At 46.1% G+C, this 21705-nt stretch overlaps 1 protein-coding gene across 2 annotated transcripts; it reads right to left on the minus strand.

Moving 5' to 3' along the window:
* Window positions 1–2981: 2981 nt before the first annotated feature.
* Window positions 2982–17711, minus strand: Rcan3 (regulator of calcineurin 3). 2 transcript variants are annotated; one of them, XM_090335550.1, is made up of 5 exons: window positions 17583–17711; window positions 8923–9151; window positions 5099–5272; window positions 4540–4711; window positions 2982–3251 (listed from the first exon to the last, which is right to left on the minus strand). In XM_090335550.1, the coding sequence occupies exons 2-5, from the start codon at window positions 9097–9099 to the stop codon at window positions 3067–3069; spliced, it is 708 nt and encodes a 235-aa protein (XP_090191676.1). In that variant the 5' UTR covers window positions 9100–9151; window positions 17583–17711; the 3' UTR covers window positions 2982–3066. The 2 variants fall into 2 exon arrangements, with proteins under 2 accessions (XP_090191676.1, XP_090191677.1); XM_090335551.1 differs by lacking the exon at window positions 17583–17711 and adding an exon at window positions 15151–15240.
* Window positions 17712–21705: the final 3994 nt, after the last annotated feature.

Genomic DNA, 21705 nt, shown 5'->3' on the forward strand with positions numbered 1-21705 from the left:
CATCTGAGACCTCGCATGGCTCCTGGGGGTTGCCCACTAAGTGGCGCCACTGTTTTCATGGATGGGCATGTTCTAAGAGTTGAACGGAGGACTTGATGATGCACTGCGGTTCTGTAGGCTGCCCTGGCTGGGTATCTGTTTTCCCTGTCTGTCCCATGTCTTCATAATACCAAGGACCATCACCTGCCCTCCCGTAACTCATGGCTCAGTTTCCAGGAAGAGGCTCTGAGTGGTGAAGAAAACACCCTACTTTCATATCAGAGTTTAATTCTGAGAAATGAGCCCACTGTAGAGAGGAAAAATACAAGAACTTTAAAAAAGATATAGGACACTCATCTCTTGTAAAATGGCTAGCTAAAGTAGATATAAAATAGTCATAACAGACAGAGACCTTGAGATCTTCATTGACTTAACATGAATTCACCTTCAGGAATACTGTATTAGAAAGAAAATATATTAATGTTTGCTCTTTAGAAGTTTAACTTTCATATATATGTACGTATATGCACATGTACATAAGTACATGAATGCACATATGCATATATGTGTATACTGTCATGCATATGATATACACATACACATATATACTCATATAACTTTGCTTTAAAGTTTTCTTCAATTTACTCCTGACTCCAAAACTTCTTTTTTAAAAATAAGTTTGTACTGCTTGCCTTAAAAAAATTCTGAATGTATTTGGTAGCACTAGGATTTGAAATCCTAGGCAGGCACTCTATTGCTGAGCCATTTTCCAGCAGAAAATGTTCTGCAAGTTCCTTAATTGGCAGATAATGAAAGCTAAGACAAATATAAAATGTCATGTGCTTTGATCACTTAGGAAATTATAGTGAATAAAAGTTACATAATAGCAATTTCAAATCTTCATAACTACTGAAAATATATACTTTTCCTGGCAGCTAGGCTCTATCATGCAATTAAAAAAAAAGAAATGAAAGACCTGGACACTGGTGGCTCATGCCTGTAATCCTAGCTACTCAAGGCTGAGATCCAAGGACTGATTCTAAACCAGCCTGGGCAGGAAAGTTTGTAAGACTCTTATCTCTAAGTAAAGCACACACACACACACACACACACACACACACACACAGCTATAAGTGGTGCTGTGGTTCAGGTGCTAAAGTGTGAGCCTTGACCAAAAGAAGTCCAGGGACACTGTCCAGGCTGGCACAAAAGAGACACACACATGAGAGAGGAGGGTGGGGACTGAGTTTGGAAAGTCAAGTGAAGAGGGTGCAGGGTATGTATATCTAGAGGCCTTTACTGGAGAGGATCAACTGAGCCCTGGGGTTTGACAGCAATCTGGGCATCATAAAGCCCATCTTGGAAAGAATTGCAAAATAAACACAGCGAATGGCTGTGGGTTAAGGTAACAAATAATGGTCTGAACTCATTACATGTTGAGTTGTAAATTTCAGGTGAATTTACACTGATGCTCAGCAGTGGTGAGCACAAACCACTAGAATTACTCAGCTCAAGAGTTTTTTTTGTTTGTTTTGCCAGTCCTGGGCTTGAGCTCAGGGCCTGAGCACTGTCCTTGGATTTTCTCAAAGCTAGAGCTCTACCACTTGAGCCTCAGCACCACTTCTGGCTTTTTTTTTTCCTACGTATGTGGTACCAAGGAATTGAACCCGGGTCTTCATGCATGCTAGGCAAGCACTTTAACCACTAGGCCAAACTCCTGGCCCTCAAGAGTTTTTTTGAAGGCAAGGAAAATATAGAAAGCAATTTTTCCTATGAGCATAAATCCTCAGAAATAAACTTGGCCATAAAAGAAGTAAATCAATCACAAAGCACGTTTTGGAACACAACAGACATCACAGCTTGACTTTTGCATTTTCTTACTTTGCACTGGCCGCAGCTGCATTCTTAGGGACCTCAGAGTCAGAACAGATCACAAAGGGTTAAAAGTGCTGCTCTACCAAAAGAGGTTCAAATAACACCTCCTGAAGCCTAACCATCTGTTAGAAGGGAAAGTGCCAACTGTAAGCATAGGTAAAAATATTTCATCAAAAAGAAAAGTGCACTCTACCTGTCATCCCTATTTCAAAGAAAAAGTCCAATGACTTCCTTACAAGCAGGCTGGAAATATTTAAATAGAAAAGTTTTAAAATTGTCTTCTATCTTTTCTAATTGAAAACTATGAAAGACATTTACCAATGTACGCACAGCAGAGAAAAAAAATCTCAACTAGCTTAGCTCAATGCTGGGTGGAGACAGAGGCTGGTGGAGGACAGCTTGCCCTACGCCCCCTACAGGTAGAATGTGGTCACCATGGCAGTCATAATCAGCCACGCCTCCTGCTGGCGGGTGGGCGGGCCTGCTTCCAGGAAGGCCCAGCTCAGGAAGGGCCAAGGAGGCACAGGCCTTTTGTGCACACTTCCCCACTTCCTGAGAGCTGGGTGGGGGATGGGCTCTGCTCTGTGCCTTGACTATGATAATCAGAGTGCATTTGGCATGTATTCAGCAAGATAATGAAAGAGATACATGGATACAAATTATTCTGTATTTCAGGTTTCTTCTCATGCAAAAAAATAGCCTGTATACTGAATTTCACTAACCTTTGATCAGTGGGCTAGTTAGAAGCTATAGTGCTAGTATAAAACCAGCCCACACCAGATTAGAACTGTAAGTGTATTTTTAAATCCATATAGCAGGAAGTGCCTGGGTGAGTATGGATCTGGGATTTGGTTCCCCATGTTGTATGGACTCAGGAGAATTTTCATTGCTGAGGGGTGGGTGGGCAGAGATGGGAAGCCATGTTCCTAATGTGCTAGTGATTGGAGCTGTCACACGGGGTGAGGGGGGGAAACAGGGCTAATCCTTTCATGTAAAGTGCCATTTAGAATATCACTCTAAGTTCCAAACTGGTGGAACCACCTGCCACTCCATCCCACCTGTGCAGGCTTGGTGAAAGCTCTGGCCTGGCTCCCGGGCAGCATGCCTGAACAGCAGCAGCCATCAACAGGAGGCTTGAGGGCCCGGCCCAACAAAGCAGCTGCTCCCCAGCCAGAGGCAGCAGCAGGCAAAGCAGCTGCTGGGCAGTATGGCTCACAGCGCACAGGGGAAGGTCTGTGACTCCCGCAGCACCGCCGTGGGAGGGTCAGGCCGCCGCGTCTGCGTGATTTTCTGTTTGGGGTTTTTAATTTCTTCTTCCTCTTCAGTCTCGCTCTCACAGACATGAACCACCACGCTGGGTGTGGACTCAGTCCCTGCGTGCAGTTCATACTTCTCTCCTGTGGGGGTGAAGAAGAAAGGGCAAAGGCTTGCACTGGGTAGGAAGAACTGTCTGGTCTCTAGGAAATACCATTTTAATTTTACTGGTGAGGACTTAAAAATGTCTCATTATGTTAATGACTGCAAATGCATCATTATATTCAATGATTATAGAAAAATGGAACTATAACTTGAGGGGAAGAAGGAGAGAGATGGATGGAAAGGGTGACATATATCAATTTGCATTGTAAGCATAGTCTGACATATGGAATTGCAACCTCTTTGTACAACTACTTAATAATAAAATTTAAGCTGGGTACTGATGGCTCATGCTTGTAGTCCTAGCTACTCAGGAGGTTGAAATCTGAGGATTGTGGTTCAAAGCCACCACTGGCACAAACGTTCGTGAGTCTCTTCTCTTATCTCCAATTAACCACCAGAAAACCAGAAGTAGCACTGTGGATCAAAATGGTAGGGTGCTAGCCCTGAGATGAAGATCTCAGGGACAGCGTCCAGGCTCAGAGTTCAAGCCCCGTTACATAAACAAGCAAGCAAGCAAGCAAACAAACAAACAACAAAAAAAAACCCATTAATTGCAGCTGGATGGATAACAGGCATGGATCTGCTTAATTTCATAATGGTTTCTACTTTCCCTCAGGAGGAAGTGGTACAGCCTCAGGCAGCACTGGCTGGCTCTTTAGTATGGGACCTCATTCATCTGAAATACTCTCTAATGTCTAAAAACACCAAGCCACTTCTCAACTTCCTCTCTCTCAAGTTCACTACAAGAGACAGCTGTCTCTGGCAGAAACAGCATTGGACAGCAAGGCATCAGTGCGTAAGGCTAACTTAAAGGATGAGAAAGAGAGAGAAAGGAAAGAGGAAGAAAATAAGAAATTATGACATGGAAGGCATGATCTGACACCATCAGTAATTCTTTGAAATATATTACAGGTAGTTAGCTGTTACTTGCCTGGTACTTGAAAAGTCGGGGAGCGTAAAAAAACTTAAATTCACTGACTGCCTGGGTCAATTTCTAGTGAACTGTGTAATCCTTGAAACTACACGGAGCCTAAAACAGAATAAACCTGCCTGAGAAAATCACAGCTAAGCAATTTGCTGAGGCTCGGGTGGCCAGAAGACATCAGACTAGGATCTGTGCCCTGTCAGAATGCCCACTTGGCCAGAATCTTCTCTCTTGGCTAGACTGTGTCTGGGATCCCCAAGTGCTCCCCTCGATCACATCATCAGCTCTGCCCAGATCACACATGCACTGGAGACAAACACAGGCACGGGAGAAGCCGTTACCTGGTCCCAGCTTGGAGACGGCACAGAGTAAGTCGTAGTTGATCATAGGCACTGCATCTTCACTCTGCTTCCATCCCACTGGTGGGCTCGATGGTGGAGAGATGAGGAACTGTTTGGCAGGTTGTGGTGGCAACAGGAAGGCCTTGTCCCGAGCCTCTCCGGCTGTCTGCACCTGTAGGAAGGGCACTGGGTTCACTTGTCTAAATGCTGTATTTATTCATGAGTAGAGATTCAGTATCTGGATTTTGTCAATACTTTTGAGGAAAAAAAAAATTGGTTTCTCAAAGAGCCAGACCCTTGTAGGATTATTCTAAGGGCCCACTGGCTGTAACCCACAGGGGCCTCTGCAGTCTGACTTGTGGGCAGTTCTACATCCCCTCCTGGCCACATCTGGGACCTGCAGCTTTTTCTTTTTTCTACTCCACAAGGAGGATACATATGTTCAATCAATTAATAAAACTTTACATCCACAAGTCAAAGAAACAAGAGTGTTCACCTCCCAAAGCTGCTGGCATCCTACCAGCGTGGGGAAGTACGAGATGGGGCACTGCACGGATACCTGGGCGAAATACAGCTTCAGCTTCTTCCCGTTGAAGTCAGTCTCATGGAGCTCTATCCGAGCTCTGGCCGCCGCTTCGGGTTTGCTGAAATTTATCCTGACTCTTCTAAAGCTTTTAAATAACTGAAACGTGGCTTGGTCATCATAGAGGGTGAACAGTGCTTCAAATCTCTCCTGTCCGGTGAAGAGCAACAAGGAGAGTGGACAGGGAAGAGGCAAAGGACATTTGCAATTAACCAAAGTCAGCTGAAATCCCAGGTGAGCCTCCCCACAGGACACAGAGCTCCACAGCAGCTGATTCTGTCCACTGTCCCTGCCATTTCCCCCAGAAATTTTCACTGTGGTTTCTTACTACTTTTTCTTAGAAATAACAATTTAGCCAGGTGCTGGTGGCTGACTTCTGTAATCCTAGTTGCTCTGGAGGCTGAGATTGGAGGATAGTGGTTCAAAGCCATTCCAGGCAGGAAAGTCAGTGAGATTCTTATCTCTAATTAATCACTACAAAAAAGCCAGAAATGGGGCCTGGAGTTTAGCCTAGTGGTAGAGTGCTTGCCTAGCATGCATGAGGACCCGGGTTCAATATCTTGGTACCACATACATAGAAAAAAAGCCAGAAGTGGTGCTGTGGCTCAAGTGGTAGAGCTCTAGCCTTGAGAAAGCCCAAGGACAGTGCTCAGGCCCTGAGTTCATGGCCCAGGACTGGCAAAAAAAAAAAAAAGCCAGAAATGGAGCTATGACTCAAGTAGTAGAGCATTAGCCTTGAGCAATAAAACTCAGGGATAGTGCTTATGCCCTGAGTTCAGTGCCAGAATAGGCAAAAAAAAAAGGGGGGGGGGGAATTATTTAACATCTGGGCAGGAATTTGGCCTAGTGGTAGAGTTTTTGCCTAGCATGTCCAAAGACCCAAGTTTTATTCCTTGGTACCACATACATAGAAAAAAGCCAGAATTGGTGCTGAGGCTCAAGTGGTAGAGCTCTAACCTTGAGAAAGTCCAAGGACAGTGCTCAGGCCCTGAGCTCAAGCCTAGGACTGGCAAAAACAAACAAACAAACAAACAAAACAACAAAAAAGAAATTTAACATCTGTCACTGAATGATACGTTTCTTTTTTGAGGGGTCCAGTCATGGCATTTGAACTTTGGACCTGGGCACTGTCCCTAAGCTCTTCAGCCCAAGGCTAGCATTCTATGACTTTGAGCCACAGAGTCACTTTCAGTTTTCTGGTGGCTAATTCAAGATAAGAGTCTCACAGTCTTTTGTGCTGGGCTGGCTTTGAATTGCAATTCTCAGATCTCAGCCTTCTGAGTAACTAGGCTTACAGGCATGAGCCACTGGCACCTAGCTAGAATGTGATTCTTGCTGTCCCCAAGCTGCTGGCACAAGACCTGTCATATCTTACTCACCAAAGTACTTGCAAAGTCAAGTCTAGGAAATCTACCTTCAGAAGTCACTGGTAGAAAAATATCCGCAGCATTAACTAGAACACTAAGGGCTACAAGTGGATTTTGGGGAAAACTCTCACAAGAGTAAGAATGTTTAACAAAAGCCTAGCTCAGTGGCTCCCACCTGAAATCCTTGCTACTTAGGAGGCTGAGATCTGAGGATCAAGGTTCAAAGCCAGCCTGGGCACAAAAGGACTTAAGACTCTTATCTCCAATTAACCTCTAGAAAATGGGAAGTGGGGCTTGGCTCAAGGGTACTCAAGGGTAGGGCAGTAGCCTTGAGCTGAAGAGCTCAGGGACAGTGCCCAGGCTGTGTTCAAGCCCCATGACCCACAAAAAAAAAGACTGTTTAACAAAGAGCAGAATACTTTGCTTTTGTGAGGTCTGGGGATGTATCTCAAGATTAGAGAGCACTTGCCTAGCACATATGAAGTCTTGGAGTGGAGCCCAGCACCACGAAAAGAAAAAATACCACTAGACTTTTTAAGACCTCAGGGTCACCCCCACATGCATGCTTTTGTTCAGATAAATCAGAAATGAATGAAAGGACAAGAACCTCAAAAAAAACCCTCATAATTTTCCTGTAAGTTCTAGAAGGCAAATGTGAACTGATCCTGTCAATGCACAGAAACCTAAATTGTCCTAGCAGGCTGCATGTTGTTAACCTCAGGAAAAACCAATTCCTTCTTTGGTGAGTATACCCTGGGAAACAAGGAACCAGATGAAGAATCATGAGCTTTTCTTCACTTGCAGGCTCCAAAAATGAATGCGTAAAAAAGTAGATTAATAAGACTACAGTTCGATAAAGCTGGCATTTCTCAAAATCTTTGTGGTAGCACCGGCTCCACAGATAGGAGGCAAGCCTTCCCTTTTAGGGGCAGAGGGCTAGCTGCTCACAAAAACCCTGGGCAAATACTGCCATGGAGGGCACTGCATGCCCAGCTCTTACGTGTATTTTCATTATTAGAAGCAGCTGCATGCCATCATTCATCTTGGAGAACTCAAAAAGAAGAGACATACTTGGGACTATGCATCTGCTGTTTTAGTAACTACTGTCAATCTCCTATTATATTTAGCAGTGAGATCCAAAGTCTCCTGGGAAAGCATTCATTATCACAAAAGATAAGGATAATGCAAACCTGCTATTTTCTATCTAGCTTCTCCCTTGGTAGACTGTGTGCTCTATATGACAGAGCACCATTAATGGTATGGAGGTTGCAACTACTTTTATTGGAGTTATCGTTTACCTTTAAAACTGGTCCTTTCTGTTTGTAAGGACCAAAACCCAAAGCATGGCTAAGAGCTTTTAGCAGGACTGGAGAGCCACTGCAGATCACTACAGTTTCTAGAGTGAGTAGTTACTGTCCTACTGAGCTGGGAAAGACATGGCAGCCATGGTGTCTCCCTGATATTTGGAGTAACTTTGGCTCCGTGGTGGTTTGGTTATTTTAACATCCAGGATAAACTGGGGTAGGAAGCAACTTACATACCAAAGCACTTAGGAGGAGCAAAGGGAGACGACAGCTCTCTAGATAGTCCTGTAAGGGCCGTGCAGAAACCGGTAGGGTCAAAGCCAAGCACTTCTATTTATAGCATGTTTTGTTTTTGTGGTAGTGAGGTCTGAATCCAGGGACTCACAAGTGCTCTGGTACTTATACTGTGCCTCCAGCCCTTTTGGGTTTTGTAATTCTGTTTGTGAGACAAGGTCTTGGCATCTTTACCTGAGCTGGACACAAGCCTATGATCCTTCAGCCTCTGCTTCCTGAGTAACCTGGATAGCTTGGATTGCAGGTATGCCCTGTGCCTGGTATGCTGTTGTTGTTACTATGTTTTTGTTAGTCATGGGGCTTGAACTCAGGGCCTGGGCACTGTCTTGGATGTCTTCTGCTCAAGTCTAATGCTCTACCACTTTGAGCCATAGCTCTACTCCTGGTTTTCTGGTAATTAACTGGAGATAAGAGTCTTTCCTGGGGCCAGGAGTTTGGCCTAGTGGTTAAAGTGCTTGCCTAGCATGCATGAAGACCCGGGTTCGATTCCTTGGTACCACATACGTAGAAAAAAGCCGGAAGTGGTGCTGAGGCTCAAGTGGTAGAGCTCTAGCTTTGAGAAAATCCAAGGACAGTGTTCAGGCCCTGAGCTCAAGCCCAGGACTGGCAAAAAAAAAACAAAAACAAAAACAAAAAAACCCAAGAGTCTGTCCTATCCAAACTGGCTTTGAATTTTGATCCTGAGATCTCAGACTCCTGAGTAGTTAGGATTATAGACATGAGCCACTGGTGCCTGGCTAGATGGATATGCTTTAAAAATACAGCAAAAAGGTCTGAGAGTAACACACATTTTCTGCCTCATGCCAGAGGAGCAAAAGGCAGGACATGCACGTACTTTCTGCTCTTGGACCTCAAACACTGCTTCATGGACGCTGCAAGCAAAAAGTGAGGTGGGCAGATCGCTGAAATCCATCATCTCTTCCAAATCCTCTTCGTTCTCACCAAAAACCATCTCCTCCTCCTCTTGGTCACTGCTACAGAGATCTGACTGGCTGTCATTCCAAGACTTCATGGTGTCCCTTAGCAGGTCTTCTGTCAAACTTTAAGGTATCTACCTGTGCCTCCTGTGATGGAAAGAAAACAGAGAGATCAGCCTTGGAAGCCACACTGTGCTGTAGTCAGTCTGTTTCTCAGGACAGCAATTCATCAAGTGCTGCCATTTTATCCAAGAACAATCCATCAGCATTTAAATCAACTTACTGCAGCCCTAAATGAATTCTTTATCGACGAGTTTGATTTGTGTAAGCATATGTTATGGGGTAATGACATCATAAAAAAAGAAGATAGAATCAAATGAGACGACATCTATATGTACACTAGTTTACAAGCAGTAGGAGGGGAATGTGAGCCAGAGCGGCCCTCACAGATTTGTTTTGCCTCTTGGGTTGCAAACACTGGAAGTGGCTCAGGGGAATGAAACCCACACACTCCGCTCACCATCTGCACCCGGGATTACGGTCTGTCAGGCACTGACTTTGCCTCTAATGTAACCAACTTGTTCTTTTGGAATACACTTTCTGAGAGCAAGTCACTCAGAACCAAAAGTTCTTCCCAGAGGCAGTCTGTGTGCATACTATTAGAAATATTGATGGCAGGCAAAAGCTGACAAAGAAGACAATCCAGACTTTTCTCTGAACTTCCAAACATGTAATTTTAAGACAGAGTTGGAGCTGGTGATGTCTCTCTGCTCAATGCTGGTCTAGAATCTGTCTTTATGGATGTCTGTGCTTGTCTGTCTCTTCCCATGGTAATTTATACCAGTCTCCTCATCATTCTACAGTATTAATTACAGTATTGATTACAAGATGAATTCTAAAGCCAGAGGTGGGATCACACACCTGTAATCTCGGATTTGAGAAGCTGAGGCAGGCAGATTGATAGTTTGGAGCCAGCGTGGTAGAGTACTCGCTTACCATGCACGAAGACCCAGGTTTACTTCCTCAGTACCACAGACATAGAAAAAGCCGGATGTAGTGTTGTGGCTCAAGGGGAGAGCACTAGCCTTGAGAAAGCCCAAGTACATTGCCCAGGTCCTGAGTCAAATCCCACCCTCAAAAATAAAAAAATCCCTAACTGTAAAAAGCAAAAACCTGTCCTTGTTTCTATGGACACTCTGATATTCCTGCTGGACATGGACGAAGAAGCTGCGGTTGCTCGATGGCCTGCTCAGGAGCAGATACATCCACCACTTCCCTCTCTGTGGGCCCCTTCTCCTCTGTGGGCATGTTCAGGATCTCCACAGTTGATCCCATGGGTCTCTCCTCCATTCACCTTTCCTACTCACTTCTGGAAAGAGGATGGCATTCTTGCCCACTGCCAACTCCTGCCGTTAGCTTCATCACTCAGGGCTTCTATCCAGTTGGATTTCTGCCACGACCTCTTGGCTCCCACCAGTCTCATTAGGGGGCAGCAATAGTTTCCTCAGAGCTGGAAGCTAATTTCAGCTGTGAGTCTGACTGCCACTCTTGTGCTGGCTGCCTACCATCATCCCTAGGCCTCTCTGTGCCCTGGCCACCCTGGCTCCACTTCCTCCCCACCCCTCCTCCTTTTTCTTTTAAAATCAAGTCTCTGAGGATTCCACTGCTCCCTCTTACTCCTCTAACTTGTCTGGGAAGGTCTGATTTACATTTCTTGCTTCTCAGCTTCCCTAAAGGCAAGGGAGTTGCAGGGGCAGAATCTTGGCCAAGATTCTGAGACTGAGCAGCCTCTGGGCCTTTCCTACCCATACATATATAAAACCACTGATAGCAAACTGACACACTCAGAAGAGGGCTGGGGCCTAGCTGAGCAGTACTACACCTGTTTAACATGCACAGACTGTTCATCCTTAATACTGAAAAAAATACAGATACCAACGACCCCCACCATCCATCCATCATCTATTCATCCACCCACAACCCATCATCCACTCACCAACCCATTCATCTATCCCGAAACTCTGTCCCCTTTCCTTAAATTCTAGACATATCTGTAGCTTTCTTTTTTCCACCCCTTCTTCCCTCTCTCTCCCTCTCCTTCTCTCTCCTCTCTCCCTCCTCGCCCCCCCGCCAGTCCTGGGGCTTGAACTCAAGAGCCTGGGCACTGTCCCTGGGCCTCACTGTGCTCAAGGCTAGCATGTACCACAGTGCCACTTCTGGCCTTTTCTGTTTATGTGATTCTGAGGAATCAAACCCAGGGTTTTATGCATGCTATGCAAGCATTCTACCACGAAGCCACATTCCCAGCCCCTACAATCATAATCTCCAGCATGCATAGCCTGGCAGAAAATAGTATCTCACTGAGGCTTTCATTAGAAAGTTTTCTTCATTTAGAGTTTGGAGCTTGCACAGCATTTTTGTACATTTCTCTGCTCTGTATTTATGAATACTTGCTCACAAATCACTTGTAACTCCCAGAGTGGCCAGGACCTGGCATGTGTCCAGCCAGATGCTTAACAAGGCCTACTGACTAAGAGCAGATAGTGCTGAGCACAGGCAGGCACAAAGGCAGCAGAACTCTGCACAGACTAGAGACCACCAGATCCACAAGTCAAGAAGGTAAAAAGATTAGCGCACCAGGGCCTATGTCCTGCACCCAGGACTGTGCTCTGCATGCTGCAGTGTGCTGCTTACAGGGCCTAGCAGGAAACAAAATCAGAAAGGCAGGTGTGGCCTCGGCTGCCATGACAGCAGGGCTAAGTTTACACGTAAAAACACTCAGTATCACATGATGGAAGGTTTTTACAATGGACAATGACAGAACTGACCCAATTTAACTTTTAGCATCATATGTAGACTGTCTAAACTAGGGTACTGGCGCTCATACCTATAATTCTAGCTATTCAAGAGGCTGAGATCTGAAGCCAGTCTGGGCAGGAAAATCTATGAGACTTTGATATCCAATAAACTACCAAAAAAGATGGAAGTGGCACTATGGCTCAAGTGGCAAAACACTAGCCTTAAGCAAGAAAGCTCAGGAATAACACCTAGGCTCTGAGTTCAAGCCCCAGAACTGGCCCATGCGTGTATGTGCACACTCAAAGCAGGCCAAGGCCTGGGGGTGTGGCCCATCTGGAAGAGCACAAGGTTCTGAGTTCACTTCCTAGTATTATCACAAACATAAATAAATAAACGTTAAGGTGTCTTTATATGGTAGCTCTGAGAGACATGAATGCTTTTTACTTCCTCATTTAAAAGAGATGAGGAAAATATGATGCCAGTTTTAGAGGTTGCGGAGTTGGGGAGCTATGATTGACCAAAAGTGAAATTAGAGAAAGTCAGCTCAGTGTATTTGTGGTGTGCATATGTGAAGTGTGTATGTGTGTGATGCACAGAGGATCAAACCTGGAACTCTGTATTACTGCTAAGCACACATTCTACCATTGGGCTATGTTCTCAGTGTGAGAGTATGAGTGTGTGTGTGTGTGTGTGTATGGGTGTGCACACTGGAGCTTTAACTCAGGGCCAGGGCACTCTCCCTTAGCTTTTTTTATTCAACTCTATGACTTGGACCACACCTCTACTTTTGTTTTTTTGCTGGTTAATTGGAGATAAGAATCTTATCGATTTATCTGCCCCAACTGGCTTCCAACCTCAATCCTCACACCTCAGCCTCCTAAGTAGCTAGGATTGCAGTCATGAGCCACTGGTCCTTGCTCCAGTCAATTTCTTTTTCTTTCCAGTCCTGGAGCTGGAACTGAGAGTGGGCACTGTCCCTGAGCTCCTTTTTGCTCTACCATTTGAGCTACAATGACTCTTCCAGGTTTTTCAATGATTAATTAAAGATAAAAATCTCAAAGAGGGGCCGGGAGTTTGGCCTAGTGGTAGAGTGCTTGCCTAGCATGCACGAAGACCCAAGTTCAATTCCTCGGTACCACATACACAGAAAAAAGCCAGAAGTGGTGCTGAGACTCAAGTGGTAGAGCTCTAGCTTTCAGAAAGTCCAAGTTCATGGCTCAGGCCCTGAGCTCAAGCCCAGGATTGGCAAAAAAAAAAAAAAAAAAAAAAAAAAAAAAAGTCTCAAAGACTTTTCTATACAGGCTGGCTTTGAGCCATTTGAATTGTGATCCTCAGATCTCTACTTCCTGAGTAGCTAGGATTACAGGCATGAAGCACCAGCACCTGGCTTTTCAGTCAACTTTAGATGACTGACTGTTCTGTTTCTTTCAAGTCCCCTCCTCCAACACTAAAGAAAACAAAAATATAGAGCACAGAAAAAAATCTTTCACCTGTCTGAAAAAGAAATTCTTAGAACGTTACACCTTCACTTCCTGTTTTGTACCTTCGGTTGGGGTACCATTTTTAAAAAAATGAAACTTCAAACAAGTTATAAGAATAGCACAAGGAACTCCCAGAGTTACCCATGAGAGTTTGCTCATTTGTTTTATCCATCTTCTCTGAAATCTTTATCTATATTTTAAAAAAGCAAGGACTCTAAACATACATAGTTATTTACATACATGTATTGCTTTATTCCCAAATTATATCATTGTGTAAGAACAGCTCATTTTCTTACATAATCCACAGTACCAAAGCCAGCAAATTTAGCTAGGCGCTGGTGGTTTGCATCTGTAACCCTGGCTACTTAGAAGGACCAAGTAGGATCAGGTTCAAACCCAGCCCACAAAGAATAATCCTTGAGAGTCTATTTCCAAAATAACTAGTAAAAATCTTGGCTAGAGGGGCCGGGAGTTTGGCCTAGTGGTTAAAGTGCTTGCCTAGCATGCATGAAGACCCGGGTTCAATTCCTTGGTACCACATACATAGAAAAAAGCCGGAAGTGGTGCTGAGGCTCAAGTGGTAGAGCTCTAGCCTTGAGAAAGTCCAAGGACAGTGCTCAGGCCCTGTGCTCAAGCCCAGGACTGGCAAAAAAAAAAAAACAAAACAAAACTTGGCTAGAGGTTCAGCTCAGGGGTAGAACACCAGCTATGAGCAAGAAAACTGAGAGAGGGGCACTGAGTTTCAAGCACCAGCACACCTTCTGCCCCTCTGCCAATATCCCAGCAAATTTAACATTTAATAATTATCTCAATGTCCTCGACTATTATTTTTCCTTCCAATTATTAAAGTTATCCTTCAGTTATTTAAACTCCCTCATCCCAAGACATTTCACTCATCTTTATATTACAGTATTGCTACATTTCCTTCACTTACACAATACTATCTGTTTACAAAGGGTGGGTGGCTGACAACAAGTTTAAGTGGTATTATGAACACAGCACAAAGATTCGAGCTCCATATTCAGACTCGTAGCTTTGAGCACTGGCACATTAGAACTCTGTATTAGGAAAATTACTCTGCCACATTCTATCCTTATCTATAAAATGGATATAACAATAATTCTTATTCAATAAGGATGCTGGAAGAATTAAGAGATTGCATTGGAATTAAATGAGAGCTATGCAGGAAACTGAGAACTAGAGGAATATAGTCAAAGTCAGTATGGGTAGAAAAATCCAAGAGCCTCCATCTCCAAGTAATCAGCAAAAAGCCAGGCTGTTGGCATGGCTCAAGTGGTAGAGCGCTAGCTATGTGCAAGAAAACTTAGTGTGAGGCACCAAGCTCTAGTCCTGGTACCAGCAAAAGATTTAAAAACAATGTTAGACTGGAAGAGGCAATGATACCTCTTTTATGCCTTTTTATGGCCTGATAGAATTTTATCATATATACGGTTATCAGCTGTTATTAAAATAGTTGTTTTTTAAGTCAACAATGTTAACAATTTAATAAAAAATATTTTTGCTGTATTAGAAGGCATGGATTCATAACTTTCCGGAATCATAAATGCAGTCTAATTAGAAAAAGACAGAACTATGTAGAGATCATAAAAAGCAACTGGGTGCTACTTAAAAGGTAACTTTGGTTTCATCACAGCACAGAAAGAAATGACAGAGGTGTCCTGGACCTCCATGGCTACTACAGAAGGTGCTGCTGGCTGACACTGTCTTATACAGCACAGGCTCCTGAAGCAGACCTGGGAAAATCCTGACTGGTCCAGCAGAAAAGGCTCAACCCTCACCCTCCAGCTTCCCTATGCAAAGGTCTGAGCTAATCAGGGTTTAGTATCATATCATGCTTAACCCAACTGTGGCCGCAGCTGGCTTCTGGCAAATCAGTCCTTCATAGAAACAGCAAATGAGTGGAAAATCTCCCAGGAGCATAACCATCTGCTCTGCTCAGACCAGGAAATCATCAAGCAAAACATCAAGTACGTTGGGGGTTGATCTGAAAAGGAAAGACAGATTCTTTCGCCTCAAGGATTTAAAATAAAATTTTTTTTAAAAGATAATATGCTTTCCAATTTGGGGGACATGTTAATACTTTATCCAGATGCACTTATATTTTTTATATGTCTGAAATGCTAAAAGCACACTGGAAGTAAATATGTACTTTGAATTTGTAATTTTAAGTTTTTATCTGAGCACTTGAGCCTGACCTTATGAGAGTTCTGAAAGACTATCAAGAAGCCTCTACTTTTCATTTTCTTCTCACTCACCATTTATACATCAAAGTTTACCAGTTTTTAGCAGCTTTAAAATTAAACCAGTCAGGCACCAGTGGCTCATGTCTGTAATCTTAGCTATTCAGAATGCTGAGATCTGAGGATCACAGTTTGGAAGCCAGCCCAGGCAAGAAAGTGCATGAGATTTTTTATCTCCAATTAATCACCTGAAAGCTGAAAGTGGAGCTATGGTTCAAGTGATAGGATATTAGCCTTGAGCATCAGGGACAGTGCTAAAACTCTGAGTTCAAGCCCCAGAACCAGTGCCTGTGCACACACATACACACACAACAAATAAAAACTTTGGGGCTACAGCAAATAGATTTCCTTTTCTTTGCCAGTCTTGTGGCTTGAACTCAGGGCCTGGGCACTGTTTTTGGGCTTTCTCAAGGCTAGAGCTCTACCACTTGAGCCACAGCACCACTTCTGACTTTTCTTTTCTTTCTTTCTTTCTTTCTTTCTTTCTTTCTTTCTTTCTTTCTTTCTTTCTTCATATGTGGTACTGAGGAATCGAACCCAGAGCTTTATGCATGCTAGGTGATCACATTACTACTAGACCCTGCTCCTGGCTCCAGTAGATTTTTGAATTGCGTGTTTTCACGACTCATACCTTCTTTTTAATGATAGTCTAGAATTTGTTGTTACTATTAGGGCCTCTGCTCTATCAACAGTAATGTGTGTGTGTGTGTGTGTGTGTTTGATGCTGGACTGAGGCCTGAACTCAGGAACTTGAATTCTTTAGCTTTTCTGGCTCAAAGCTGAAGGTCTATCACTTGCACTACACTTCATTTCGGCTTTCTGCTGGTTAGAGACCAGCAAATGAACTCATTTATTCAGGTTGGTTTCAAACCACAATCTGATAATCTTAGCCTCCTAGCTACTTAGCTAGGATTACAAGCGTGTGTTATTAGTGCTGAACATCACAGGGTTTTTAGCATGGTGAAAGGACAGAAATGACCACAACGACTGGCCAAATCACAGGCTTCAAGCAGAGATGGAAGGAGAGCTATGGAGACTAGTAACATTTGCTCTGCAGTCTGTAACTCTTTTTCATCCAACCTTTCTGTTCCAGAGTAGGCCTGGCCTGAGACCTTTACCTCTTGTGGGTTTGGGGGTAGGGAGATCTAAGCAACAAATAACATGAAGATGACAGACTTGACCATGGGCCTCAGTCACCCTATTTTTTCATATTTTGCTTTTTTTTCCTTTTCTGTACAACATACACAACCGGTTTTCATTTGTTACTCTAATGCTCTCAATAGCAAGAACAATCCTACCATTTAAAACCATGAAACCTCTTCCTTAGGAAATGGTTTAAAGCGGAAGGCCAGGCCCTGGGGAAAGACTTCCAAGTGTTTAAGCTTTCCAGCATCTCCCTGCAGCCGGAGTCCACTCCTCCAATTCCCACGCCAAACCTCTACTTCCAGAAGAAGGGCTCCGCAGGTGCATCAACCAACACGGGTGCAGCGTCACCCCGAACCAGGCTGGCGGGGGGGCCCCGGAGGCGCCGGGCAGCCGCAGCCACAGGTGTCTCGCCAGACACCCGGGCCCGGAGCCTCCACGAGCACCCACTGTGAGCAGCGCTCGCGTGGGTGCGGCCTGAACTTGAGCTCCCCACGCTCACGTCCTCGTCTCGGCCGCGCGCGGGGCCTCCCGGGTAGGGAGGAAGCAGGGGATGCTCGGGGAACCCGGCCCCGAGGGGAAATGGGGGGCAGCAGGGGCACCCGGGGCTTACACCCCCTGCCGTTCGGCCCTCCGAGGGGGCGCACCGGGCCCCGGGGAGGGCGCGGGGAGGGCGCGGGGAGGAGGGCGGGGGTGGGGAGGGGAGGGAGGGCCGTTTTCCAGGACGTCCCCACCAAGGCAGCCTGAGGCGCGGGCCGGAGCCGGGCGCATCCCCGACGGCAGAGGCAGCGCCTTTAACTTCTCTGGCCTTTCTCCTCCCTCCTCCCCCCAGCACTGACCCGCCGCGGCCGCGAACCTGCTCCGAAGCCGCCGGGCGCCGAGCCCCGGACTCACCTGCGCGCTCCCGGCTGCAGGTCGGAAGTGGGACGGGAGGGGCTGAGCGGCCTGGCGCGGACGGAGCGGCCGGCAGCCCAGAGCCCGAGGCAAGAGGCTGAGCCGCGGCCGCCACACCCTGGACCTCGGGGCGGGGGGGCGGGGGGGAGCGGCGCGGGGAACGCGGGCGGCGACTGGGGCCGAACCCCGCGGCAGCCCGCACGTCCCCGCCCTCGCCGGAGCCGGGCTGCTCCCGCGGCGCGCCGCGCAGGCGCACAGGCTGCCGCTCGGGAGCGCGCTCCGGGGAGCCGGGCGCGCGCGGCCAGGGGGAAGGTCCCCCGCGCACGCGCGCACTCGCCCGCCCCTTCCTGGGTCTCCTGCTGGGAGTTGTTGGGGTGCAGCCTTGACCAGGCGTCGCAGGCCACCTTCTGCGCTCCCACTCTGCTGTCGCCGCTGGCCCGAAGTGACCAGGGACGAGATGAATGAACCTTTACTCAGGGCCGGTTATAATGTGCACTGGGCCAGAGCCCCTTCACCCTGTTTAGCCTCAGCAGCCTGCAAAGTGGATATTGTCAGCGGGCCCTGAGGCCAGGAGGGCCCCGGGGACGTGACTGGGGACCCAGGGCAACCTGGACTCAGCCCCCCACCCCACCCGCAGGATGCTGTGCTCCTGCCCCCCTTCTCCCCTTTCCTTCCTCCACTCCCACTCTCCCGCTACCCTTCTCCCCAGCCCCTTGTGCAATGTAAGTACTATTCATTTTTGTGTTTAGCAGCTTCCCTTTTGTTTCCAAAGCCATCCTGCACAATCTGGCTGATCTCTGAAGCCCCAGGACACAGTGGGACATGCTTGTGTCTGTTTAGCAACAGGCCCCGAGTTTTTCTATGTAGAGATGGGCTGGGATGGGACCCACACTTGTATGCTCAGGCCTGAAGAGAAAATACTGTTCTCATAATTGTTTGCAAAGCACTGGAGTTCAGCCTGGAAGGGACCTGGTGTGGCTTTTCTCAGCTCACAGAAAAGGGAAGAGGACACAGAGTAGGGAAGACACTCAGCAGACATAGTGAAGGCCCAGGGAACCAAACAAACTGAAGGTCAGAGCCAAGGAAGCATTGTAGTCACAAAGGAGGGATTTGGGAGACATTTGCAAAGGATTTGAGTGAAGAAATGGAGGAAGGGAGCAATCCTTGTGTGGGTCAGAAAAGCCATTGCAGTTCTGTGTTTATCTGGATAGGAGTTTTGTGGGTTAAACAGCTTGGAAAGAGCATTGCCACGCACAGGTAATATAAATGCCTAGGGTTGGTCTTTCTGGTATTATCAAGTCTTATTCAAGATTCTCTTCTGGATTTTACCCACTATACAAATAAGCAAGGCAAAGAATTTACTAAGTGACAGAAAAAGGCTTAGGGCTTCAGGAATGGCTGGATCCAGGGGCCTAAATGATAGCCTCAGTATTTGAGTGTTTTCATTTCTTACCTCTGTTTTCCTGTATTTTATTGGTCTTATTCAGGTTACTTTCACATCACCAAACTGGGGTCTTGACAAGGGGCATGGACTATTCCAACAGCCGAGGCCTGGCTCATGTGTTTGATCTTATGGACTGAGAATTGGGGAGAGGTAGCTTTCTGAGGGATTTTTTTTATTCCTCTCTCGAGATCTACTTTTCTCCTTCCTTGTGCCTCCTGTGGGCAGCCTGCATGCCCTGCTTTCCTACATCATGGGGCCTCTGGCTCACCGGACCTCTTCCAGCAGAGGACATTGGGTCTGACAGAGGGGGGAAGGCTATCACGTGATGTAGGTTGACATACATTCATGGCAGTCTCTGTCCCAAAATTCTCCCCTCTCTGCCCCTAGAAGTGACAGTGGTTTCCCCTTGTGGTCAGCCTGGATATATCACACCATCATTAATCCTGCCTCTCTGCCTCACACGTGTGTGTACCACCTTTGCCAAGACCTCTCATCTGATGGAACCTGATGGATCATATTCATCAGAGAAAACCCCAACATGTACTACCAAATGGAAGGGACACAAAAAGCAGGTGACAGCAAGACAGTGTCCGTGCTGATTTGGAAGAAGTAAGACAAGACAGCCATGAGGATTGGAGATGCCAAAGCCAGGGCTGTATCACAAAGATAAAGCTAAGGGCATCTACTAATGGGTGACCTGGAAACAGCAGTGAACAATCTACATGCTTCAAAACTGGCAGAGAGAGTCAGGAGAAGGCTCGGTGGTGAGCTAAATTCAGGGCTTAGATGGGCAAGGTGAATACTGCTATGACTGCACAGGATCTACCAACTCAACAATGAGCAACTTGAGAACCAGAGGGCAGGAATGGAATCTTCCACGTCCCTCCTTCCTCTTTCCCTCCGTGTCCAGTGAGGCAATGGACACGATGAATGCTTATATGAATGAACCGGTCACCGCTGCACCTTTCCACCATGCACCTTCCCTTCCTTAGAACTGGGAGTTTGGGTTACAGGCTGAGAAGAAGAGAGAGTGAAAGGGGACCTTGGTGGCTCAGTCCATTGAAACCGGAGCCAAGATAGATAAGCATGTTGCTGTCCTAGAAAACACCAGTGGATCCAGTCAGCTGATGCCAAGGATCGTGACCAGCGCAGCTTGGGCCTGCTGGAAAGTTTCCAGTCAGGGAGCTTCACCGCAGATTTTCATATTTTCATTTGTGTAGACTTAGCAGTCAATACATGGAAGCATCCTTATTAGGCTCAAGCCAGAAGCCACAGGGGTAGCAGATCGATCGCTCCCTCCCATTCATGAGTTGTTGCTACAGTACAAAGGAACATAGCTTCTTTCAGAGAATTTCCAGTGCATCAGGCTCAATGAACACCTCCTTCTGATGTATCTACTCATGAGAATTGTAGGCAGATGTCCACCAAAAGAAAAGACATCCTTGCACAAGAATGCTTGACATCTTTATTCATAATATCCTCAACTTGGAAATAACCCAAACATCCATCAATAGAATGCTAGGCAATGGCATATTCAGACAGTGGAAGACCAAATTATATTGAAGAAGAAACAGCCAGGTACAGTGGCTCTCACCTGTAATCTCAGCTACTTAGAGGTAGAGATTCAAGGCTAGCCTGAACAAAAAAGCTAGTGAGACCCACCCCCCCAGTCCCAATCTCATCAGAGAGTTGTGGGGGAGGGGTGTTCTACATCTGGAGGATCATGGTCCAGCCTGACTTGGGCATAAATATCAAGACCCTACTTAACAAATAACTAAAGCAAAAATGTTGGAGGTATGGTGGTTCACGTGGTAGAGTGTTTACGTAGCAAACTCTAGGCCCTAAGTTCAAATCCAGGTACCAAAACACAGCAAAATGAAACAATCCTCCAAATGGACTACTAACATATAAAACAATAAGCTTGAAAAATAATTGTCAACCTGGCTGGGTGCCAGTAGTTTATACCTGTTATTCTAGCTACTCAAGAGGCTGAGATCTGAGGATCATAGTTCAAAGCCAGCCTGGGCAGGAAAATCCATGAGACTCTTATCTCCAATTAACATCACAAAGCTGGACGTGGTGTCAATGTGGTAGAGCACTGGCCTTGTGCAGAGAGAGCTGAGGGACAGTGCCCAGACCTCAAGTTCAAGACCCATGACTGACAAAAAAAATTGTCAGCCAGTGCTGGTAACTCATATCTGTAATCCTAGCCACCCCGGAGGTTGAGAGCTGAGGATTGCAGTTTGAAGCCAACACAGGCACAAAAAGTCTGTGAGTTTCTTTTTTTTTTTTTTTTTTTTTTTTGCCAGTCCTGGGCTTGAGCTCAGGGCCTGAGCACTGTCCTTGGACTTTCTCAAGGCCAGAGCTCTACCACTTGAGCCTCAGCACCACTTCTGGCTTTTTTGTATGTATGTGGTACCAAGGAATCGAACCCAGGTCTTTGTGCATGCTAGGCAAGCACTTTAACCACTAGGCCAAACTCCCAGACCCATGTCTGTGAGTTTCTTATCTCTGATAAACTACCATAAAAGCCAGAACTGTTGCTGTGGCTCAAGTGGTAGAGCACTACTAGACTTGAGCAAAGGCAGCTCAGGGACAGCATCCTGGCCCTGAGTTCAAGTCCAAGGACTAGCCAGAAAAAAAAGTCAAGCAAAAGAGTCATTCAGGCTGAGCATGGTT

This window comes from Megascapheus bottae, chromosome 6 (genome assembly GCF_031878675.1).
Source record: "Megascapheus bottae isolate mThoBot1 chromosome 6, mThoBot2.hap1, whole genome shotgun sequence".
Lineage (NCBI taxonomy): Eukaryota > Metazoa > Chordata > Mammalia > Rodentia > Geomyidae > Megascapheus > Megascapheus bottae.

Coding starts and splice junctions, on each gene's coding strand:
- Rcan3 (XM_090335550.1), bottom strand. CDS start 9,099: ATGAAGTCTTGGAATGACAGCCAGTCAGATCTCTGTAGCAGTGACCAA. Junction 4,712..5,098: donor TGAAGCTGTATTTCGCCCAG/GTATCCGTGCAG, acceptor CCCTTCCTACAG/GTGCAGACAGCCGGAGAGGC. Junction 3,252..4,539: donor CGTCTCCAAGCTGGGACCAG/GTAACGGCTTCT, acceptor TCACCCCCACAG/GAGAGAAGTATGAACTGCAC.